A 25,149-nucleotide genomic window follows, 5' to 3' on the forward strand; every position below is an offset into this window, starting at 1 on the left:
GCGGAAGACCGAGCCCGGTGGTGGAACGGGAACAGGTGAATATCGCATGGCTCACACTCCCCCATCATACTCACCCCCTCCTGGAATGGTCCCTGCTTCTCAGATGGTGTCCGGAGCTCTTCCTGTGTTCAGTGGTCACATGGTACCGCTCATTAAAGTAATGAATATGCGATCAACGCCTATGGGAGTGGAGTCGTGTCCATATTCATTACTTTAATGAGCGGTACCACGTGATCGCTCAACACAGGAAGAGGTGCGGGCGCCGGAGACCATCGGAGAAGCACAGAAGTGCAGAGACCGCGCTGGGAGCAGGTGAGTATGATGTGACAGTCGCCACTCAGAACGCTCACCCTCCCCCACTGACCCCCTGGGACAATGGCTCGAGTAGAAGCCGAGAGGGGCACTTTCAGACTAAAAAAATTCGGTAACATTATTGTAAGTTTACATTTTGCTAAAATTGTATTTTTTGGAAAAGTAATAAAAAAAGATTTATTATAAAAGTGCCGCTGTCAGACATTGACAGCAGGATTTAAAGGGAATCTGTCACCCCCCCCCCCACCAAGGCATTTGTAACAAAGATAGCCACCTTGTGCAGCACTAATGCTGCATTCTGACAAGGTGGCTCTTTTAGTTCTGGGTGCTGTAACCACAGAAATAATCTTTTTTTAAATTTGTCCCTCATACCTTGATTTAGTCCTGGGGGCAGGTCTTTCCCCCCCAACCCAGACGCACCACAGCCGTCACTCATGGCCTCTTGGCGCCACCTCCTCAGCATTATTCAATTGTGCCGGCGCCTGCGCAGTCATCTTATGCCTTGGGCATGCGCAGTTAGCGCTGCCCGTCCACTGACATCACTTGATGTCTTGATAACTGCGCCTGTGCGGCCGCGCTGCCCAAGATCCCGCCCCTCCGCAGTCTCTTCTGATTTATTCACACTGTGGGGCTGGGATTCTTGGGCATGCGCATTATTTATCTTCGGCTCTCCCTCATCTCCCTCTGCCTTCCTCATACTGTTCAGCATCAGAGGATTCTGAAGATATCTGACGTTTAATCACAGCTTTCATGCGTCTTGGCATGCTTTCCACCAGTCTTTCACACTGCTTCTGGAGCAAAAAATGTAAGCAGTTCTTCTGTGTTTGATGGCTTGTGACTCTCCATCATCCTCTTGATTACATTCCAGAGGTTATGAATGGGGTTCAGGTCTGGAGATTGGGCTGCCCATGACAGGGTTTTGATGTGATGGTCTCTTATTTTTTTCCAGAGCTGTATATAAATTTATATAAATGTGCACACTACCTTTATAAGTCTACACCGCTAAGATCTGGTCATGCAAGGTCTGCACAGGATCTTACCAGGCTGGAATGCGAGGTGTTCACTTTGTTGAATTCTTGCACCAATGACAAACATGCTTCATTTAACTAGAAAACAAGTCAGCGGTTATTGAATACTGCACTGCTAATAGCTTCTGACCTTCAAAAACAAGTACCTATCATAATGAGCTCTTCTCTCTTTTAATTGCTTTTTCTAACCTTGCAATTCATGACACTACCATTTAAGCAAGGCACAAAGACAAACATTACTGACATAGGGTGAGCATTAACAAACACTTGCCAGTTCAGGGTATGGTACTAATCTTAGCACACCATGGACTATTAATAGAACTTAATAACATAAATATTGAGCAGGAGCACTTAGGAACATCTTGCATCTTTCATTATTTAAGATGTAAGTAAAAAAATAAAAATTATAATATGATTAGTTGCTGCCGGCATAGTCCACAGAACCATAGCACTCCATTGTGAGTGAAAAGCTAAGGTTAGGTTATTGCATGAAACAAATGCATCTACTTTCCTCCTGAATCGGAGTGCTATAGTTCTGCGAACTATGGATTTTTCAGTGGCTTCGAAACTGAAACCTGACAATGCATGCATCACAAGATTTATATAAGGTAGATTGCTGAATGTGGAGCCATCACTGTGCTGCTGTACTCTCCGTTTTGCTACAAACAGTACCTTAGGTCATAACCTTATGCTCAGACGTTATTCTCCTTTGCAGTGGGTACGGAAAGCATTCATACCCCTTTAAATTTTTCACTCTTTGTTTCATTGCAGCCATTTGGTAAATTCAAAAAAGTTCATTTTTTTCTCATTAATGTACACTCTGTACCCCATCTTGACTGAAAAAAACAGAAATGTAGTAATTTTTGCAAATTTATTAAAAAAGAAAAAAATGAAATATAACATCGTCATAAGTATTCAGACCCTTTGCTGAGTATTCAGTAGATGCACCCCTTTGATGAATGATGCAACAAGTTTTTCACACCTGGATTTGGGGATCCTCTGCCATTCTTCCTTGCAGGTCCTCTACAATTCTATCAGGTTGAATGGTGAACATTGGTGGACAGCAATTTTCAGGTCTCTCCAGAGATGCTCAATTGGGTTTAGGTCAGGGCTCTGGCTGGGCCAGTCAAGAATGGTCACAGAGTTGTTCTGAAGTCTCTCCTTTGTTATTTTAGCTGTGTGCTTAGGGTCATTGTCTTGTTGGAAGGTGAACCTTCGGCCAAGTCTGAGGTCCAGAGCACTCTGGAAGAGGTTTTCATCCAGGATATCTCTGTACTTGGCCGCATTCATGTTTCCTTCAATGCCAACCATTCGTTCTGTCCCTGCAGCTGAAAAACATCCCATAGCATGATGCTGCCACCACCATGTTTAACTGTTGGGATTGTATTGGGCAGGTGATGAGCAGTGCCTGGATTTCTCCACACATACTTCTTAGAATTATCACCAAAAAGGTCTATCTTCATCTCATCAGACCAGAGAATCTTGTATCTCACAGTCTGGGAGTCCTTCATGTGCTTTTTAGCAAATTCTCTGGGGGCTTTCATATGTCTTGCACTGAGGAGAGCCTTCCGTTGGGCCACTCTGCCATAAAGGCCTGACTGGTGGAGGGCTGCAGTGATAGTTGACTGTGTGGAACTTTCTCCCATCTGGAGCTCAGCCACAGAGATCTTGGGGTTCTTCTTAACCTCTCTCACCAAGGCTCTTCTCCCATGATTGCTCAGTTTGTCTGGACTGCCAGGTCTAGGAAGACTTCTGGTGGTCCCAAACTTCTTCCATTTAAGGATTATGGAGGCCACTATGCTCTTAGAAACTTTGAGTACTGCAGAAATTCTGTTGTAACCTTGGCCAGATCTGTGCCTTGCCACAATTCTGTCTCTGAGCTCTTTGGCCAGTTCCTTTGACCTCATGATTCTCATTTGGTCTGACATGCACTGTGAGCTATGAGGTCTTATACTGACAGGTGTGTGCCTTTCAAAATCAAGTCCTATAAGTTTATCTAAACACAGCTGGAGTTCAATGAGGGAGTAGAACCATCTAAAGGAGGATCACAAGGAAATGTGTCTGAGCAAAGGGTCTGAATACTTATGACCATGTGATATTTCAGATTTTCTTTTTTATTAAATTTGCAAAAAATTTCTACTTTTCTGGGGGGTTTTTCAGTCAAGATTGGGTGCAGAATGCACACTAATGAGAAAAAAATTAACTTTTTTGAATTTACCAAATTGCTGCAATGAAACAAAGAGTGAAAAATTTAAAGGGATCTGAATACTTTCCGTACCCACTGTATATTTCTGCCCACTAAGCAAATAACTCCTTGTACTTGGAAAATCTCAGGTTAGGAAATAAAAAGATGCCTGTCATGGCACATGATTAATGTGAAACTTACAGCTCTGTATGGCTGTACACTGTGTTCCAAATTATTATGCAAATTGGATTTAAGTGTCTTAAAGATTTAATTGTTTTGTTTTGCAAATAAACTTGTGGATGGTATTGTGTCTCAGGGCTCAATGAATCACTGAAATCAATCTTAAACACATGTGATAATTAGTTTTCCAGGTGATTCTAATTAAAGGAAAACTACTCAAAAATGATGTTCCACATTATTATGCAGGTCACAGGTTTCAAGCAATATGGGAAATAAAAAGGATCTCTCTGATGCTGAAAAGCGTTAAATAGTGCAATGCCTTGGTCAAGGTATGAAAAAATTAGATATTTCACGAAAACTTAAGAGTGATCATCATACTCTGATGAGATTTGTGACTGAAACAGAGCACAGACAGAGTTCATGCAAATAAAGGCATAATGAGGAAGTTTTTTGGCAGACAAATTAATTGGATTAAGAGAGCAGCTGCCAAAATACCATTACAAAGCAGCAAACAGTTATTTGAAGCTGCTGGTGCGTCTGGAGTCCCTCGAACCTCAAGGTGTAGGATCCTTCAAAGGCTTGCTGTGGTGCATAAACCTACTATTCGGACACTCCTAAACAGTGTTCACAAGCAGAAACGGTTGCAGTGGGCCCAGACATACATGAAGACTAATTTTCAAACAGTCTTGTTTACTGATGAGTGTCGAGCAACTCTGGACGGTCCAGATGGATGGAGTAGTGGATGGTTGGTGGATGGCCACCATGTCCCAACAAGGCTGCGACAACAGCAAGGAGGTGTTTTGGGCTGGAATCATGGGAAGCAGCTGGTAGGGCCCTTTAAGGTTCCTGAAGGTGTGAAAATGACCTCAGCAAAGTAAATAGAGTTTCTGACTGACAACTTTCTTCCATAGTCTAAAAAGCAGAAACGTGCCTTCAGGAACAAAATCATCTTCATGCATGACAATGAATACCTCTGAGTAATTGGCTGCTATGGGCATAAAAGGAGATAAACTCATGGTGTGGCCACCATCTTCCCCTGACCTCAACCCTATGGAGAACCTTTGGAGTATCATCAAACAAAAGATCTATGAGGGTGGGAGGCCGTTCACATCAAAACAGCAGGTCTGGGAGGCTATTCTGACTTCATGCAAAGAAATACAAGCAGAAACTCTCCATAAACTCACAAGTTCAATGGATGCAAGAATTGTGAAGGTGATATCAATCAAGGGCTCCTATGTTAACATGTAACTTGGCCTGTTAGGATGTTTTGGAGTTAAATAGCTTTTTTGTTCAGTGAATGTGACCTCGTAATGCTGCAAATTCCACAAATGAGCATTTTCAGTTCTTTCAAACATATCAAATGTTTAGAAATTCTACTGTGCATAATAATTTGGAACAGTGCATTTTGAGTTTTTATTCATTTTGGAGATTATACTGTTATCATTGGGAGGTTTCTTCACTAAAATTCGATGTATACTCTAACGGGTGATGACTTTTATTAGACTGACTGTCATTGGCACTGACCATTTAGGAAAATCCGAGAAAAATGTCATTTGCATAATAATTTGGAACATAGTGTATGTACATACCCTAAAACTGGGCTCAGAGGGCGGAGTACAGCAGCCATAACACTTCAACTAGACCCCTTGTTAGATACTGAGATGGCAGACAGGCTGTCAAACTTATAGTATTCAATCACCTTCAGCTAGAGTGATTTCCTACTTATGCTTTACTAAGGAATACCCCAGTCTCCATCACATCTTATTTGTCTCATCTTTCCCCTATTGTATTTGGAAACCATACTTAGTCCATTTGTCTTATTTGGATGGTCCTTCTATGGATGTATACTTTATTTGGATGGTGGAGTGTTTTATTTATGCTATAGGTAACCTGTCACCAGGTTTGTCCCATATGAGGTTAAGGCTAGTACCTTTCAGCCCTGATATACAGCATTCTAATATGCGGTATATATGCCCCCTATTTGACCTGCAAGACAAGAAAAAGACCTTTTATAATACTCATCTATGGGGCGGTCGGGTTCGATAGGTGTCACTCTCTTGGTCCGGTGCCTCCTCTCTTCTTGCGATGCGGTCCTACTTCTTGCTTCGTGTGGATGACACATCCTATCTTATCCACACAGTGTCCCCAGCATCGCGCTCCTATGCAGTAGTACTTCTCTCTGCCCTGTCAAGGGCACTGCAAAGTACTGCAGTGCGCATATGCAGGAAAAGGCCAAAGTGCACCGATGCATGCGCAGTGCAGTAATTTACTTTGCCCTATCAGGGCAAAGAAGTACAGCTGTGGAGGTGCGCTATGTCAGGGACACTGTGTTGATGACTTAAGACGCATTATCCACATGAAGCAAGAAGGAGGATGGCACCAGAAGAGGAGAAAAGACACCAGACCAAGACCAGCGACGCCCATCGGACATGACCACCCCATAGGTGAGTATTATGAAAGCTATTTTTTTGGTCTTGCAGGCTGGACCCGATCGCCACATAGGTGTGTATTATAAAAGGTCTTTCTCTTGTCTTGCAGGCCAGATTTGGGGCAAACCTGCTGATAGGTTCCCTTTTATGTAACTATCGGGTCAGTCAATTTGGCATTGGTTTATTAATTTTTATACTTACTTATGATGTCTCTCGAATCTAAGTAATAAAAATCTGGTTTAAAACATCGTTTTATGGCCAGTATTATTAGCTTTTGTAGTACATTTTGCATAAGTCAGATTATTTATTTTGCTATAAAATGTGATCATCTAATCTCTATTACCTAACATTACCATGTGAAAAAACACTCTAGTCACAGATTGTCGCTCAAATTTGTGACATTTTGCATTTTTTCTATGGCACCAATGGGGGAAAATCTTACAAGAAAAAGATTGGCCAATGGCAATCTGATAGATTTAAGATAAGCTAAGAAAAAATTGTTATAAATTAAATTGTAAAGCCTTCATCAGCTAATGTCTGTTTAGATGCAGTAATGGTCAAACAAATGGTCAAATAAGGATAATTGGAGCTGCTAACACAGGAAGAGAGATATAATGTCAAAGGAATCATTTAAATTTGGTGGGATGATACATGTGGCTGGAATACAAACCTTGAAGGCTACAACTTATTTATTAGAAACAGGATTAACAAGAGGGGAGGAGGTGTTGCATTCCATGTTAGGAAAATGTATATCTCTATAGAGATCCAAGCTTCAGAGACCGGTAGGTCTGTAGAAACTGTTTGGGTAAGAATACATTTAAAGAAGAACAGAAAGGACACAATTGTAGGTGTTTACCATAGGCCACCTGGAAAGACTGAAGATATGGATGAACTCTTTTTACATCAGATGTCTCTGTTCTCAAAAAAGTATGACATATTGATCATGGAGATTTTAACTATCCAGATATTTGTTGGGAATCTCTCTCAGGCAATAGTAATGGGTCCAGAAATGTCTTCTCTTCTCTTGCTGACAACTTTATCTTTCAAAAGGTAGAAGAGAGAACAAGAGGATCTGCAATCTTGGACCTAATTCTTACCAATAGGGAGGAAATGCTTGAGGAAGTTAAGTTGGCTGGGAACTTAGGAAGCAGCGATCATGCTATTCTCAAATTTTGCATTACAAGAGTAGGAAGACAAGTGAGGACTCAGACTTTAAGGTTGGATTTCAAAAAGGCAGATTTTAATTGAATCAGAAAGAGGGTAGGAAAGATCCATTGACTGGATGTCCTACAGGACAGAAATGTCCAAGAAGGATGGGAAATTTTGCTAAATGAAATTCTCACTGCACAATCAGCAACAATCTTGAAAAGAAGGAAGAATTGGAAGCATTTAAAGAGACCAGGATGGATGAACACAGAACTGAATCACGTGTTAAAAAGAAATAAAGAAGTGTATATTAAATAGAAAAAGAGATACATATCTAAAAAAGAATATAAGGCTGTTTGCAGAGAATGCAGGGCAAGCGTTAGTAGAGCTAAAGCCAGTAATGAAGTGAGGCTTGCAAGGGAGACCAAAAGGACTATGGGGGTATGTCAAAAGCAATAGAAAAGTCAATAATGCCATAGGATTTTTACAGGATGAAATAGGTGAAGTGGTCACAAATTATAAGGCCGAACTTTTAAATTCCTATTTTGCATCTGTGTTTTCTAAGAAAACAATTGTAACATGAACTGATCTTCACGGTGCCATCAAAAGAATAAATGAATCCACACTATCTATAAACAGAGAGATGATGAGGGAACACTTAGCTAATTTAAATTAATTTAAATCTCATGTTCTAGATGAATTACATCCTAGGGTACTAAGAAGTATCGTTTCTCCTTGCGGAGAGTGACATGTTAAGTATGTCGAGGTGAGGAGACTTAAAGCCGCAATGGGAAATATGCAAATTGTCTCTTCAGAGAGGAAGACGAGAACTCTAGTGCCACCTATTGGAAGTAGCAAGCCTAACAGTCAATGTTGACCCTTTAACGAGCCTTTTCACATGACTGCTTAAAATAGGTGGCACTAGAGATCTAGTCCTCTTCCTCTCTGAAGAGACAATTTGCATTCTAGGATACTAAAAGAGTTAGAGGAAATTGCAAAACCACTAGCCAGAATCTTTGAAATATTCTGGAGAACAGGAGAAGTCCCAGAATATTGGATAGGGCAAATGTTGTCCCTATTTTCAAAAAAGGAAACAAGATGGAGCCAGGAAATTACAGGACAGTAAGCCTTACTTCTATACTAGGAGAGATCTTTAAACAATTAAGTAAACAACATGTATGTAAGTACTTAGGTAAGAGTACAGTAATTAACCAGAGCCAGCATGGGTTTATTGCAAACAAATAATGCCAGACTAATCTAATTTCCTTATTTTATGGAATCATTGACTGGGTGAATCAGGGAAATGCGGTAGATATAGCATATCTTAATTTCAAAGCATTTCATAAAGTATCTTATACTCTCCATATTGAAAAAATGACCAAGTATGGGATTGAAAAGGCTACGGTTAGGTGGATTCTTAACTGGATCAGTGATCGTACTCAAAGATTCATCCTAAATGGTTGCACATCCAATTGGAAGAGTGTTTCAGGTGGTTTACCACAAGGCTCTGTCTTGGCCCCAGTGTTGTTCAACATTTTTATAAATGATCTAGATAAGGGAATTGAAAGTAAACTGATCAAACTTGCAGACGATGCAAAGCTAGGAGGGATAGCTAAAGGTACCGTCACATTAAGCGACGCTGCAGCGATATAGACAACGATGCCGATCGCTGCAGCGTCGCTGTTTCGTCGTTGTGTGGTCGCTGGAGAGCTGTCACACAGACAGCTCTCCAGCGACCAACGATGCCGAAGTCCCCGGGTAACCAGGGTAAACATCGGGTTACTAAGCGCAGGGCCGCGCTTAGTAACACGATGTTTACCCTGGTTACCAGTGTAAATGTAAAAAAACCCAAACACTACATACTTACATTCCGGTGTCTGTCGGGTCCCCCGGCGTCTGCTTCCCTGCACTGTGTAAGCGCCGGCCCTAAAGCAGAGCGGTGACGTCACCGCTGTGCTCTGCTTTACGGCCGGCCGGCGCTGACACAGTGCAGGGAAGCGGACGCCGGGGGACCCGACAGACACCGGAATGTAAGTATGTAGTGTTTGTTTTTTTTACATTTATAATGGTAACCAGGGTAAATATCGGGTTACTAAGCACGGCCCTGCGCTTAGTAACCCGATGTTTACCCTGGTTACCAGTGAAGACATCGCTGAATCCGTGTCACACACACCGATTCAGCGATGTCAGCGGGTGATCCAGCGACGAAATAAGGTGCTGGCCTTCTAGCTCCGACCAACGATATCACAGCAGGATCCTGATCGCTGCTGCGTGTCAAACACAACGATATCGCTATCGTTATCGTTGTTAAGTTGTTCAGTGTGAAGGTACCTTAACACTTGAGAAGACAGAAAGGATTCAGAAGGATCTAGATAAGCTTGAACAATGAGCGGTGACTAATATGGTATTTAACAGGGAGAAATGCAAGATTCTACATCTGGGCAAGAAAAATGAAAATTAAATCTACAGAATGAGAGAAATAGAACTAACCAACAGCACATGTGAAAAAGACTTGGGTATACTAAAAGATCACAGACTGCACATGAGCCAACAGTGTGATGCAGCAACAAAAAATGCAAACACCATTCTAGGATGTATTAAGAGAATCCAAGAGTATAGATCACGTGAAATAATTATCCCTCTCTACTCCTCCTTAGTCAGGAAGCATTTGGAATAAGGTGTCCAGTTCTTGACACCATATTTTAAAAAGACATTGAAAAACTGAATGAAGTTCAGAGAAGGGCTACCAAGATGGTGAGTGGACTGCAAAGTATGTCCTACGAGGAACGGTTAAAGGATCTGGGAATGTTTAGCTTGCAAAAAAGAAGGCTAAGAGGAGACTTAATAGCTGTCTACAAATATCTGAAGGGATGTCATTGTCGAGGGATCATCCTTATTCTCATTTGCACATGGAAACACAAGAAGCAATGAAATTAATCTGAGAGAGAGAGGTTACAGAATAGATATTAGAAAAATATTTTTGACAGTGAGGGTGATCAATGAGTGGGACAGGCTGCCACAAGAAGTGGCAAGTTCTCCTTCAGTGGAAGTCTTCAGAGGCTGGACAGACATCTGTCTGAGATGGTTTAGTGAATCCTGTGCTGTACTGACCAGGGGGTTGGACTTGGACATGATGACCCTTGAGGTCCCTTCCAACTCTAACATTCTATGATTCTATGGGTCATTAGACAAAACTCTTATTTGCTATTATTTTACCTTTTCTTTTACAGTGCAGACTACTTCCTCAATGTTTTTAAACATTTTGTCTTCAGAAATGTTTACACATTTAGTATTTTCTGAAAAATAAATCATATGATAACATGAACTATTAAGACATTACAATTAAAGCAATTATTGCAAACACCAATTTGATTTTCACTCATGTGACAACTAGCTTTGCTTTGTCCTGAGACAGTGACCTGTTTTCTGTAGTGAGAGCCCCTGTGACAGCAAAGGATACTGTGTTCAGCAACAAAAGATCTTTGAGCACTGTGTGTGATCTGCATCTGTGAGCAAACAATACAGACTGTTCCCGCTAGCGCTGCTGCAGACTGACCCGAGGTGTTCCATGATATCTTCCCTGAACCCCAAAGCTGCTGGGCATTGTTTGTTGTTGCCATAAGCCAACCGTTAAATATATTGTTCCTGTAGACTCCTCCAACTACCAAGTTCTTTGCCTCTTAGTGGTATAACCACTAAGCTCTGTACAATGGTAAACAATGTCCTTTCGTATTCCCTTCTTGGAGCATACTCTGCACATTTTTGTGTTCTTTCCTTTCTCGCCGTTTGGGGAACCTCATAGGGAAAATGGTGACCTGGTAAAATATGGGCATCATCAGTTTTGAAAAGTGTTGGGACCCTCACTTTTCTGATTGCCAAATATTAGTACCTTGATGACTACCTTCTGAAAAAGAAGTAAGCTCCCCGTATTGCCTGCAGATTGAAACAGCACAAAAGCATTGTACAGTGAAATCCTTCTTGTCCTTATACCCTTATACTTGACCTCAAGCATGTTGTCACTGAATTGGGCGCTGCTGTCACCTTTTCTCAGCGTTTGCCAATCAGCGCCTTCGGGAGGTCTCTCTAATTTCACATGGCAGCATATGCAACTGTACCTCTGAGAGTGAGAGTGTTAAAGAGTGGGAAGCTGGTGTAAAAGTTTTCTATGTAGAGGTGTTAAGCCTAATCAAGTAGGGGGTGCACCAATTCCCCCACAATTTTTCCACTCACCTCTAGGACAGGTAGCATTCAGGGGGGCCAGTATGGGTGTCCATCCCCTCATAAACTCGAAATCTGTAAGTTACTCTGAGGGGTACTCTCATTCTGCTCTTACAATTTAAATCCATACCTGGCCCTCTTACTGGGCAAATATTGTTGGAATTTTAGCCTCCCTTTGAAATGAGCCAGAGATTCATCTATACAGATGTCCCTTTGGGAGTTGTACATATCAGCAAATTCTCTGCTACTGGACAATCAAAGTTGGGATTGTCTCGGGGAGGACACTATTATCTCTATAATGCTAAAGTTTTTGGATTGCTTCAAATAGTGTCCTTGTCTTGGCCGTACAGAATACTAGTGTGCTGTAGAGTATATCAGTACTCCAGTATTGCCAAAGCTCTGTTTTTTCACTATGCCCATATGCAGCACAATACCCCAAAATATCATAATTTCTGCTGCATTGACAGGGGTACATCTGACGTGTGATGATGAGGGATTAGGGGTGAAAAATTAATGGGCATACAAATTTGACTGGGCCACCATAAGATTGATTTTCTCGCTGAAAAGGAATTTGAAAACGTCAAGTTCAAGTTGTGGTAATGAACAAAACAAAAGCAATCAAATGCACATAATAATTGCTTATCTAAAATTATACCTGAAAACTTTAATTCCAACTTTCTGAAAAGAAGAACAGCAGGCATAGCAGATTGTGTTACATTTTCGGTCCTGCAAATAAACATTGGGATAATAAGTGGACAATTTTTTGTGAGTTGCAGCTGTGGTACTCGCTGTCATTTCTATGGCTATGTGCACACATTGGGGAATGGGGTGCAGAATTTTCTGCACAAAAGCCGCATCTCCTGGAAGGAATCTGCAGGTGCAGATTTGCCGCGGATTTTATGCAGATTTTGTGCGGTTTTTATGCGGAATTGATGCGGATTTTCTGCAGTTACCACTGCGGATTTCTATAATGGAAGGGTGCAGAAATGCTGCAGATCCGCACAAAAGAAGTGGCATGCACTTCTTTTAAATCCGCAGTGTTTCTGCACAGCTTTTTTTTTCACATTGATTTACATTGTACTGTAAATCACAGTGCGGATCTGCAGCGTTTCTAAGCGGAAAATTCCGCTGCGGATCCGCACTAAATCCGCATCGTGTGCACATAGCCTTAAGGTACCGTCACACTAGGCGATATCGCCAGCGATCCGTGACGTTGCAGCGACCTGGATAGCGATATCGCTGTATTTGACACGCAGCAGCGATCTGGATCCCGCTGTGAAATTGCTGGTCGCTGCTAGAAGGTCTGCACTTTATTTGGTCGCTAGGTCGCCGTGTATCGCCGTGTTTGACAGCAAAAGCAAGGATACCAGCGATATTTTACACTGGTAACCAGGGTAAACATCGGGTTACTAAGCGCAGGGCCGCGCTTAGTAACCCGATGTTTACCCTGGTTACCAGCGTAAAAGTTAAAAAAACAAACAGCACATACTCACCAGCGCGTCCCCCAGCCTCTGCTTCCTGACACTGACTGAGCGCCGGCCCTAAACTGAAAGTGAAAGCACAGCGGTGACGTCACCGCTGTGCTGTTAGGGCCGGAGCTCAGTCAGTGTCAGGAAGCAGAGGCTGGGGGACGCGCTGGTGAGTATGTGCTGTTTGTTTTTTTAACTTTTACGCTGGTAACCAGGGTAAACATCGGGTTACTAAGCGCGGCCCTGCGCTTAGCAACCCGATGCTTACCCTGGTTACCCGGGGACCTCGGCATCGTTGGTCGCTGGAGAGCTGTCTGTGTGACAGCTCTCCAGCGACCAAACAGCGACGCTGCAGCGATCGGCATCGCTGTCGCTATCGCTGCAGCGTCGCTTAATGTGACGGTACCTTAAGTGTGTGCCCTATTATCCTAATACCTGCTTACCTACATTACCATTTAATTAGCTGCCATACTGTATGCTCAGATTACTTTAAGGCTGCACAACAATTACATTATTCTCTAAAAGCTAAGAGGACTACAATATGATTTCCTTAATGTTTTCCTTATAGGATTATAATATATATAACTTTTTGTAAACAATTCAGCTTTTCTCTTCATATTTAGTAATGTATAATTTTCCCAAGAGAACTGGTTTCTTCATTCTTTTGTTTTAACAGTAAATCTCATCTCATTGCTGTGTGAGTGTCTAGCAATGCCGTCTGTGCTGTGAGACTGAATGTACAAGACTAATATGGAAGCATATAATTGCAGGCTGGGGAATTAGTGACAGGTATAGGCAACTATACTGACAACACCTGTACATTTTACATTCTCCATAAAAATTAGGACCACTCAAGAAAATTATAGCCACAACCGAGTAGTAAAAAGGAGGTAAATCCAGTATCGCAGAAAATGGAAGAAAAATTGGGGAAAAAAATCACATAATGGTATAATTAAAAACAGGAAAGTATGTTAAAAACAAATGAAACTTAGAGGAAAAGATAATGGGTCTACACATTTCAAGCTATGCTCGAGCTCTTAATTCTGACCAAACCAAGCAGTGACTATTTTACTGATGTGTACCCAGTCTGTCCAATGCAGTTCAATATAATCCTGCACTCAGCATGCTTAGCACCAACAACCTGACACATTTGTAAGTACCGGTAAGTGTCTAGCAGTGGCTGCCACAAATATAAGAAGTCTAAAAGGTAATATTTCTCCTTGCGGAGAGTGACATACCGGCTCTGGCATGCCAGGGTCCTTTTCCTCTCCGAAGAGGCAATTTGCATACAAATCTAAGAAATAACGTGCCAGTCTGCCTTCATCAAGCCCCTTTCTTCTTGCTTCAATCTCTCTCTCTATTAAAGGTGCTTTCCAGGAGTTAGATATTGATGACCAATCCTTAGGCCAGGGTTACACAAGTGTATAAATCAGATGAGTGATCGCTGATTTTTTTATCGGCTATCACTCGGACCAAAGTTGTTATTCAATGGAGCAGTGTTGAGGATCGATATTTTTGACTGACAGAATCTGTCTGTGAAAAAATTACAGTATGCAAAGACACCCACCCATTTAAGTCTATGGGTGCGTCGAAAAGATCGGCCATGCACTCGGATGACACAAATGCAGTCTGATTTCCGTGGACTCACACAAGGGAGAAATTTTGTTCTTCATCTGGTCCTCACAGTGTGCTATGGTTCTCTTATCCGAGAGAATTGGATCACTCAGATTAAACTTTAATCAGCGGTTGATCGGAGTGTCATTAGCATAATCCACCCAATTCTCTCCCAAGAGATTATCTACGGTCCTGTGACCCTGACCTTAGAATCAGTCAGCAAAATCAGTGAAGGTCAGACAACAGGCACCATTAACTAGCTGTGAGCAGATGAACACAGTGTATCTTTCCAAAAAACAGCATAGCAGCTCTATATACTATGTAGTGGTCATACTAAGGTGCTGCATTTCAGCTCTCACTGAAGTGAATGGGAGCCAAGCCGCAGTTCCTGAGAACAAACACTGCACAATGTACAGAGCCGTAGTGTTCTACTCTGCACATTCACACCATCCCCCTTTACCTACAGGGTGTCATTCCATGAGGCTTTTACCTCGCCACAGTATAACTTTATATACAAGTGTAAGCAGAAGCATCGGGCTAGGGGTACCTTCCTTGCGCCGGGTCGGCAACTGTTGGGGCTTTCTCCCCTGTGGGCCGAGGGAAAGCTAAAAGAACAGGACCAACCTTTGGGAAGTCGAGGAGTTCCGTCATGCTCTGCCCCCCCATGAACAAGATACTTTTGATAAGGTGCTGCATATTCTGCAAGAAATGCAGAGATCCCACAGATGCGCATGTGCTTGTTCAACCGCGTTCAAAGGGAGGGGGAGGCCGTGACCCACTACATGAGCACGCTGCAGGAGATTCACGCTGCGACTGCTAAGCGAGATGGCGTAGGCGTAGGCCCCCCTGATATAGTGCTGCAACATCAGTTAGTGGCAGGCCTCAGAGATGCGCTGCTAAAACAGGCCTTGCAAGAGCGCTTATGGTAAATGCCTGCCTGACCTTTCTAGAAGTTGGAGGCGAAGCATGTGCATGTGAGCAAGAGCAGGGGGTGACCGTCCTGATGGGGAAGGTCCGGAGCGTGGAGGTATCTGGGCCACTGACCACCGAGCCAAGTTGGGTGAGAGAGCTGTGGAAAGAGACATGCGAGAGGAGTGGTCTGATTTGAGAAAGACACCACTGACACCACCGAACCTCTCTGGAGGCAGAACTGATCCTGAGCCTCGTCGGGAGATGAGAATGCCTCATATGGAAGGACAACCCACTTGCTACAACTGTGGGGAAATTGGACATTTTGCTAGGGGATGTGCACGTTGGGAAAGACCCCTTCACTACTGTCCATTAAACTAGGAGGCCCCGTGTCTGTGGGACGCCGCCCGGAGCCTGAACAGTCGAGAAGGAGAGCAAGAAGTCCCACAAGTCTAGTTGTCCTCTTGTTTGGGCCGAAATGGATGGTCGGGCCATCCGCTGTTTAGGTGATATGGGCTCTCAAGTTACCATGCCCGAGACTTACCTCATACATCATTTCTCTGAGATGATGCGGCCTGAATGGGGCCCAGTAATCAAGTTGACCGCTGCATCAGTTGCAAATCACAGTGTGTGGTAAATGTAGGCCGAAAAGGAGTCATAGTGACTGCTGGAGACCCTTTCAAAGGCCCCGTCATGACTCTGGGGATGAACGTACTCAGGGAACTTGGAAATCTCCTTCTCAACGAGTCGGCAGACGTGTTTCTGAATCAGTGGAGCCCTCGCATTCCCCAAAGGAAAATGTTTCAACAGCTGATCCGGGTGGCGCAGGCCCAAGGAAAGGATGACGCTCCCACTTGAGTAGTTCATTGAAATATGCTACCTCCTTGACTGTCTAGAGATTCCGAGCTAATGGAAGAGACGCAAAGTGTACCTGAAGCACTTCCTCCTGTAGCTGTTGATTATGAAGACTTTCTCGACCCACCACGTGTCGACCAAGAAGAGGAACAAGCTCCTGAAATGGCTGCTCCACTAAACTTGGACGCATCCCCGTCCTCGCCCATTCAACCTGACTCCACTACTCTGCCTGATTCTACTACTCAAACTGACTTACACCACACAGTTGCAGACAACAGCTGGAATACCCCCAACAGATACAATCAAGACCAATTTATTTCCCAGCAAATCATGCGGGAAATGGAAGAATGTTAGCGGTTACTGTAAGAACTCTCACCCATAGAATTGTGAGCAAAAGGAGAGCTTCCCATGATAAAGGAGAATGCAGACACCATGTCCTTCCCTATCACAAAGAGAACCTCTATCTCCTCCTGCCTGACACAGATCTATATAATTGGTGCAGAGCAGGAAAGGAAGTTACCAGTACCTGCATGGAGGCTGCACGAGCTGAGCAACTGAAGGACCTTCCACCCCTCGAATTCAAGGACTTTTCAGTTAATGCGATCAGTCACATGCCTGCAAGGAACTGTGGTCATGTATAGTATATGTAAATGTGCATATAGCAGAGCTATGTATGTCTATAAATGTGCAAGTAACATAGCTGTGTGTGTATAAATGTTTATGTAGCAGAGCTGTGTGTTTGTGTGCATGTAGCACAGCTGTGTGCATCTATATGTGCATATGTAGGAAAGTTGTGTTTATTTGTAAATATGTAGCAGAGCTGTTTGTGTCTATATGTACTAGAGGTGTCTGTTTCTATGTGTGCATATGTAGTAGAACTGTGTCTGTCTATATAAGCATGTACCCCAAATTGATATCACTAAAATCATTATCTCGCCATACAAAAACTACCTGCCTGTTCTGCCGAACGATGATCTCTGCTGGCTCAGAGCGGTCATGGATTGCTCCTGCAGACGATTCTGCTGCTTTATTTGACCTCACATAAACATAGCAGCTCTTTTCTTTCAAACTCTCAAATAGCCACTTTAATTATTATGTATGATGTTTTGAATATGTCCATTTCCCTATTTCTGATCAATGTGTAAAATGATATATTGCTGTATTTGCATTTCACTAATAAACAGCACAGAATTTTTTATGATTCTGATTAGACAATTTAGTGAACTAAGCTTGTGTTTCATACAGAAATAGATGTAAATTAATTGCATTACGGTAGTTCAACTTTTGCTTAGTGGGATACAATATAATGAGGTGCAAGGGGTTATTTTAGTTGCCAATACTTGATATGTCAAGAGCCCCACATGCTGCCCTGCACTTTTGCAAACTCCAGTGCACATACGGTAATTGATAATTTTCTAAAGGTTTTGATCAAATTAGTACAACACAGTCACAGTAAAACAGCACAGAAGGATGAGTTATATAAAAATAGGCACAATTGGCTGTGTTGGCAGCAAAATTGGGGGACAACAGAGCAAAGTAGGACATCTGAAGAAAAAATAAGCCTGTAAGAACTGATTTATGTACAAGCTGCAGATTCAGTACATCCTGTTTCTAAATTGCTGTATTAAAAAACACCCAGTCATCACAAATGAAAAACAATGCAGTGGATTCAGCAAGGATAAGTACAATGCATGGATCAATAGGCTGTAGAAATTAAGGGGGCAATGGATTCATTCCAGATATAATTGCAGTGTGAACACAGGCTGAGATATACTTTACCAAGGCCGAGTCAAACAGCACACTACCTTTGTATGATGGGCACGCAGCACATCTATATATAGCCATGTAATCAGATATAGAATTCTATTGCTTTAGTTTGACATATTCAATGTTAAAAAGCCACATAAACCTTGCGTTAGATAATTTTTGGGCATAACGGAATGTGTTATATGGCTGTATTATTCAACATCACTGCATTACTTACTCCAAGCAATGGAATGCTTTATTTCCATTTGCGCTGCATGATGAATACAATAGTTAGTACTTAACACAATAATGACCATTTATCTATGCTATTCGATCCAAGTTGCCCTGGTCCGAAGCCCAATCTAGTCCTCTATGGCAGGCAGTATTCATTTCTGTACCATCATCCTTGGTCCGGCACCTTGGGGACACCTCTGGTTCTTCCTGATTGGCCCCATAAGATGCTCCATATGTAGTTGGTCCCATATACTGCTCCATATGTAATTGGCTTCATAAAATGTTCCATATGAATTTGGCCCCATAAGATGCTCCATATATAATTGGCCCCATAAAATGCTCCAAACATTTAAAACAAAATAAAATAAAATACCTCTCCTCGCTGGCGGCTGCTCTGCTTCGTACTCCTCAGAGTCGGCGTCTTCCGGCACTGGGACCGTTCAGGCAGAGGGCGCACACTAGTCATGTCATCACGCCCTCTGACCTGAACATCACAGTGAGGAGACGCAGAAGACGCCACAGCGGAACAGAGAGAGGTAAGTATCCCAAGTACCGGGGTCTGGAGCAAGCTTGGGGGCCCACTCGCGTAAACCGGCACAGGCATCGGGCCCCCATAGCATGCTGGTGTCCCCGACGGTGAGTGGTCCCCCCTGCCTGCTCAGGGCCCCTGCACTTGCCCAGGTGCTGACACCGGCCCTGTCTGCATGCCACTATTTTTTATTCAAAATGACAACTGAGATGCAACTGAAGTGTAGACTTTCAGGTTTACTTAGAGGTTGAACAAAAATATAATGTGAACCATTTAGGAATTGCAATCATTTTTCTACAAAACCACTTAATTGGGCAAATTAACTTTACCATAAATATAAAACTTTGTAGAGAATCCTTTGCAGGCAATGACTGGCCAAAATCTGGTAGCCACGGTCATCACCAAACTCTGGGTTTCCCACTTTGTATTGCTTTGCCAGGCGTTTACTGCAGCTGACATAAGTTAGAATTCAGGAGGTGTGAGATACGCATATATTATGCTATATATATAAACCAAAACGTCAGTAAATGACTGCACATTACGACTCAATTATACATGGCTAATTAGGAGAAACAGGAGTCTAATGAATTAAACAAACCAAAATAATATCATCAAGTTATATTTATTGAAAATTTATAAGACAATAAAAACCATCATATGTATAAATATAACAGTGAAATAGTGACTATATCAAAGTGCGCCTAAAGTTCCAGGTACATAGGACAGAGTAATAATGTCCAAATTATTACGATAGCTGCAATTCATACCACATGTGTGGCAGCAATCACTTTGTATGTGTGCTCACATGTGTAAACTAGTGGTAACATTACCTCCACTATATAGCACACCATACATTATCGTACCGCATTTATCGTATCGCAACCAAAGACATAAATATATTGTTATATAGGGATAAATTACCCATAGATGTCTGTGATGGTATGTCCTAGTCCTGGATACGTTCCCCGACGCGCGTTTCGCGTTGGTATGTGCCCGCTTCCTCAGGGGGCACATACCAACGCGAAACGCGCGTCGGGGAACGTATCCAGGACTAGGACATACCATCACAGACATCTATGGGTAATTTATCCCTATATAACAATATATTTATGTCTTTGGTTGCGATACGATAAATGCGGTACGATAATGTATGGTGTGCTATATAGTGGAGGTAATGTTACCACTAGTTTACACATGTGAGCACACATACAAAGTGATTGCTGCCACACATGTGGTATGAATTGCAGCTATCGTAATAATTTGGACATTATTACTCTGTCCTATGTACCTGGAACTTTAGGCGCACTTTGATATAGTCACTATTTCACTGTTGTGATATTTATACATATGATGGTTTTTATTGTCTTATAAATTTTCAATAAATATAACTTGATATTATTTTGGTTTGTTTAATTCATTAGACTCATATATTATGCTATGTTGCAAGGCCCTTTATAAATAGCTATATATGTGGAGGCGTTTCGCGCCATTTATGCCGCTTTTCTATCGGTCCATCTTGACCTTGTGATGTGTCACATGCCGTGTCTCCATGACTATTTAAGGGCCTTGTCCATACTAAACACAGTATACCCTTTGAAGAAGTGTCCAGCGTGGACACGAAACGCGCGTCGGGTGGTCACCATTCAGCGAGGGTCTTCCGTGCACACAGCGGTAAGCTTTGTGGCTATTGCTCCAGTATTCTTCTTCTCCACATATATAGCTATTTATAAAGGGCCTTGCAACATAGCATAATATATGCGTATTTCACACCCACTAGGGCTACACCTAGCTATGTGCTAGATTTCATCTTTTGCCCTTACCGCCCATTATGTATTGTAGCCATTGCGCATGTAGTGGTTAAGCTGCGGACACTGCTTTAATGTTCTGTCATACTAATATATGTTTATCTCACGCCCACTAGGGCTGCATTTAGCTATGTGCCAGACTTTATCCGCTACTTCTATTGTTTTTTGCGGGCTGTAGCTATAATTACAATTATTATATTTAACATCTATTCTACATACTATTACTGCAGCATCGCCCTTATTGCTTAATACGAGCCAGAGTTACATTTATAACTATATTAAAATATAATTATTACAGCAATAAGAGTTTTGTTACCTTTTCTCTGGCTTGCTGTGTGCACAGTATTGTATACTGTATATCCTGAATTCTATCATATCATGTGTGTGTTTTAAAAAAAATATTTGTTTAACCCCTTAGTGACAGAGCCAATTTGGTACTTAATGACCAAGCCAATTTTTACAATTCTGACCACTGTCACTTTATGAGGTTATAACTCTGGAACGCTTTATCGGATCCTGCTGATTCTGAGATAGTTTTTTCGTGACATATTGTACTTCAAGTTAGTGGTAACACTTCTTCGATATTACTTGCGATTATTTATGAAAAAAACGGAAATATGGCGAAAATTTTTACAATTTTGCAATTTTCAAACTTTGTATTTTTATGCCCTTAAATCAGAGAGATATGTCACGAAAAATAGTTAATAAATAACATTTCCCACATGTCCACTTTACATCAGCACAATTTTGGAAACAAAATTTTTTTTTTGTTAGGGAGTTATAAGGGTTAAAAGTTGACCAGCAATTTCTCATTTTTACAACACCATGTTTTTTTTAGGGACCACATCACCTTTGAAGTCATTTTGAGGGGTCTATATGATAGAAAATAACCAAGTGTGACACCATTCTAAAAACTGCACCCCTCAAGCTGCTCAAAACCACATTCAAGAAGTTTATTAACCCTTTACGTACTTCACAGGAACTGAAACAATGTGCAAGAAAAAAAATGAACATTTAACTTTTTTTTGCAAACATTTTACTTCAGAACCATTTTTTTTAATTTTCACAAGTGTAAAAACAGAAATTTAACCACAAATTTTGTTGTGCAATTCCTCCTGAGTACGCCGATACCCCATATGTGGAGGTAAACCACTGTTTGGGCGCACCGCAGAGCTTGGAAGTGAAGGAGCGCCGTTTGACTGTTTCAATGCAGAATTGGCTGGAATTGAGATCGGACGCCATGTCGCGTTTGGAGAGCCCCTAATGTGCCTAAACAGTGGAAACCCCCCACAAGTGACACCATTTTGGAAACTAGACCCCTTAAGGAACTTATCTAGATGTGTGGTGAGCACTTTGAACCCCCAAGTGCTTCACAGAAGTTTATAACGTAGAGCCGTGAAAATAAAAAATCGCATTTGTTTTCACAAAAATGATCTTTTTGCCCCCAAATTTTTATTTTCACAAGGGTAACAGGAGAAATTAGACCACAAAAGTTGTTGTGCAATTTCTCCTGAGTACATCGATACCCCATATGTGGGGGTAAACCACTGTATGGGCGCACCGCAGAGCTTGGAAGAGAAGGAGTGTCGTTTTACTTTTTCAATGTAGAATTGGCTGGAATTGAGATCGGACGCCATGTCACGTTTGGAGAGCCCCTGATGTGCCTAGACAGTGGAAACCCCCCACAAGTGACACCATTTTGGAAACTAGACCCCTTAAGGAACTTATCTAGATGTGTGGTGAGCACTTTAAACCCCCAGGTGCTTCACAGAAGTTTATAACGTAGAGCCGTGAAAATAAAAAAATCAAATTTTTTCTACAAAAATGATCTTTTTGCCTCCAAATTTTTATTTTACCAAGGGTAACAGGAGAAAATGGACCCCAGAAGTTGTTGTACAATTTCTCCTGAGTAGGCCGACACCCCATATGTCGGGGTAAACCACTGTTTGGGCGCATGGCTGAGCTCGGAAGCAAAGGAGCGCCATTTGACTTTTCAATGCAAAATTGACTGGAATTGAGATCGGACGCCATGTCGCATTTGGAGAGCCCCTGATGTGCCTAAACAGTAGAAACCCCCCAAAAGTGACCCCATTTTGAAAACTAGACCCCCCATGGAACTTATCTAGATGTGTAGTGAGAACTTTGAATGCCCAAGTGCATCACAGAAGTTTATAATGCAGAGTCATGAAAATAAAAAATATTTTTTTTTTTAACAAAAAAGATTTTTTAGCCCCCAAGTTTTTATTTTCACAAGGGTAACAAGAGAAATTGGACACCAATATTTGTTCTCCAATTTGTCCTGAGTATACTGGTACCCCATATGTGGGGGTAAACCACTGTTTGGGCACACGGCAGAGCTCGGAAGAGAAGGAGCGCCATTTTGGAATTCAGACTTTGATAGAACTGTCTGTGGGTGTTATGTTGCGTTTGCAGAGCCCCTGATGTACCTAAACAGTAGAAACCCCCCACAAGTGACCAAATTTTGGAAACTAGACCCCCTAAGGAACTTTATTTATCCCGAGTACGCTGATGCCCCATATGTGGGGGTAAACCACTGTTTGGGCGCACGGCAGAGCTCAGAAGGGAGGGAGCACCATTTGACTTTTTTAGCGCAAAATTGTCTGTCGTGTTTGGAGACCCCCTGATGTACCTAAACAGTGGAAACCCCCCAATTCTAACTCCAACCCTAACTCCAACACACCCCTAACCCTAATCTCAACCCGATCCATAATCCTAATTACAACCCTAACTATAATCACAACCCTAACCCCAAAACAGCCCTAATCTCAACTCTAACCATAACCCTAATCAAAACCCTAAATCCAACACACCCCTAACCCTAATCTCAACCCTAACCTCAAACCTAACCCTAATCCCAATACACCCCTAACCCTAATCCCAACCCTAACCTTAACCCTAATCCCAACCCTAACCCTAATCCCAACCCTAATCCCAAATGTAACCCTATTCCCAACCGTAACCCTAATACCAACCCTAATCTAAACCCTAACCCTAATCCCAACTCTATCCCTAACTTTAGCCCCAACCCTAACCCTAATTTTAGCCCCAACCCTAACTTTAGCCCCAATCCTAACCCTAAATTTAACCCTAACCCTAACTTTAGCCCCAACTCTAACCCTAAGGCTACTTTCACACTTGCATCGTGTGGCATCCGTCACAATCCGTCGTTTTGGACAAAAAAACGGATCCTGCAAATGTGCCCACAGGATGCCTTTTTTGCCCATAGACTTGTATTACCGACGGATGGCCACACGTCGCGTCCATCGTGCACTGGATCCGTTGTGTTTTGGCGGACCGTCGTCACAAAAAAAGTTCAATGTAACCTTTTTTTTGTACGTCGCGTCCGCCATTTCCGTGCATGCGTGGCTGTAACTCTGCCCCCTCCTCCCCAAGACATAGACTGGGCAGCGGATGCGTTAAAAAACTGCATCCACTGCCCACGTTGTGCACAATTTTCACAACGTGCGTCGGTACGTCGGGCTGACGCATTGCGACCGCCCCGTACCGACGCAAGTGTGAAAGAAGCCTAAGGCTACTTTCACACTAGCGTCGTACTCGGCCCATCGCAGTGTGTCGGGCCGACGTACCGACGCTAGCGTTGTAAGCGCCGCACAACGGGTGCAGAGGATGCTGTTTTTTCAACGCATCCGCTGCCCTATTGTGAGGTGGAGGCGGGGGCGGAGTAGTGAGGTGGAGGGGGGGAGGCGGGGGCGGAGTTCCGGCCGCGCATGAGCGGTCGGAAATGGCGGACACGTCGCACAAAAAAAGTTACATGTAGTGTTTTTTTGTGCCGACGGTCCGCCAAAGCACGACGGATGCGACGTGTGGCAATCCGTCGCAATGTGTCGCTAATGCAAGTCAATGGAGAAAAAAAACGCATCCTGCAAGCACTTTTGCAGGATGCGTTTTTTCTCCAACAACGCATTGCGACGGAAGCCAAAAAACGCTAGTGTGAAAGTAGCCTAACCCTAACCCTAAATTTAGCCCCAACCCTAGCCCTAATTTTAGCCCCAACTCGTCTCTCCTGCCGGCCGGCAGATGGCAGCAGATGGCGGGCGCGCTGCGCATGCGCCCGCCATTTTCTTAGCAGAGGAAGAAGCCGGCCGGCAAGAGGAGACGCAGGAGTACCCGGGGACACCGGGTGAGTATGATAGGGTCCCCGAATCCCCCTATTTCTCTGTCCTCTGATGTGCGATCACATCAGAGGACAGAGAATTACAGATCGTTTTTTTTTTTTTTTTTTGCGGTCGCCGGTAAACAGTTAATTACCGGCGATCGCAAAACAGGGGTCGGTAAAAACCGACCCCGATCATGTTCTTTGGGGTCTCGGCTACCCCCGGCAGCCGAGACCCCAAAGATCTTCCGGGTGCCGGGCGGCAGGCGCACTGCGCCTGCGCCCGCCATTTTTTCCCGGAAAAAAGATGGCGGCGCCCATCGGGAGCCACGAGGAGCACCGGGGGAGATAGGTG

At 42.9% G+C, this 25,149-nt stretch overlaps 1 protein-coding gene across 1 annotated transcript in view; it reads right to left on the minus strand.

The window, feature by feature from the left end:
• LOC143775068 (uncharacterized) overlaps positions 1-25,149 on the minus strand; it is a 187,793-nt gene that overhangs the window by 5,352 nt on the left and 157,292 nt on the right. The window contains exons 3-5 of the mRNA XM_077262902.1: positions 12,154-12,224; positions 10,497-10,576; positions 1,353-1,418 (exon numbers count right to left, since the gene is read on the minus strand). Of these exons, the coding sequence (XP_077119017.1) occupies positions 1,353-1,418; positions 10,497-10,576; positions 12,154-12,224 (217 nt within the window). The remainder of the gene's footprint in view (positions 1-1,352; positions 1,419-10,496; positions 10,577-12,153; positions 12,225-25,149) is intronic.

Source organism: Ranitomeya variabilis, chromosome 5 (assembly GCF_051348905.1).
Source record: "Ranitomeya variabilis isolate aRanVar5 chromosome 5, aRanVar5.hap1, whole genome shotgun sequence".
NCBI classification, from domain to species: Eukaryota; Metazoa; Chordata; class Amphibia; order Anura; family Dendrobatidae; genus Ranitomeya; species Ranitomeya variabilis.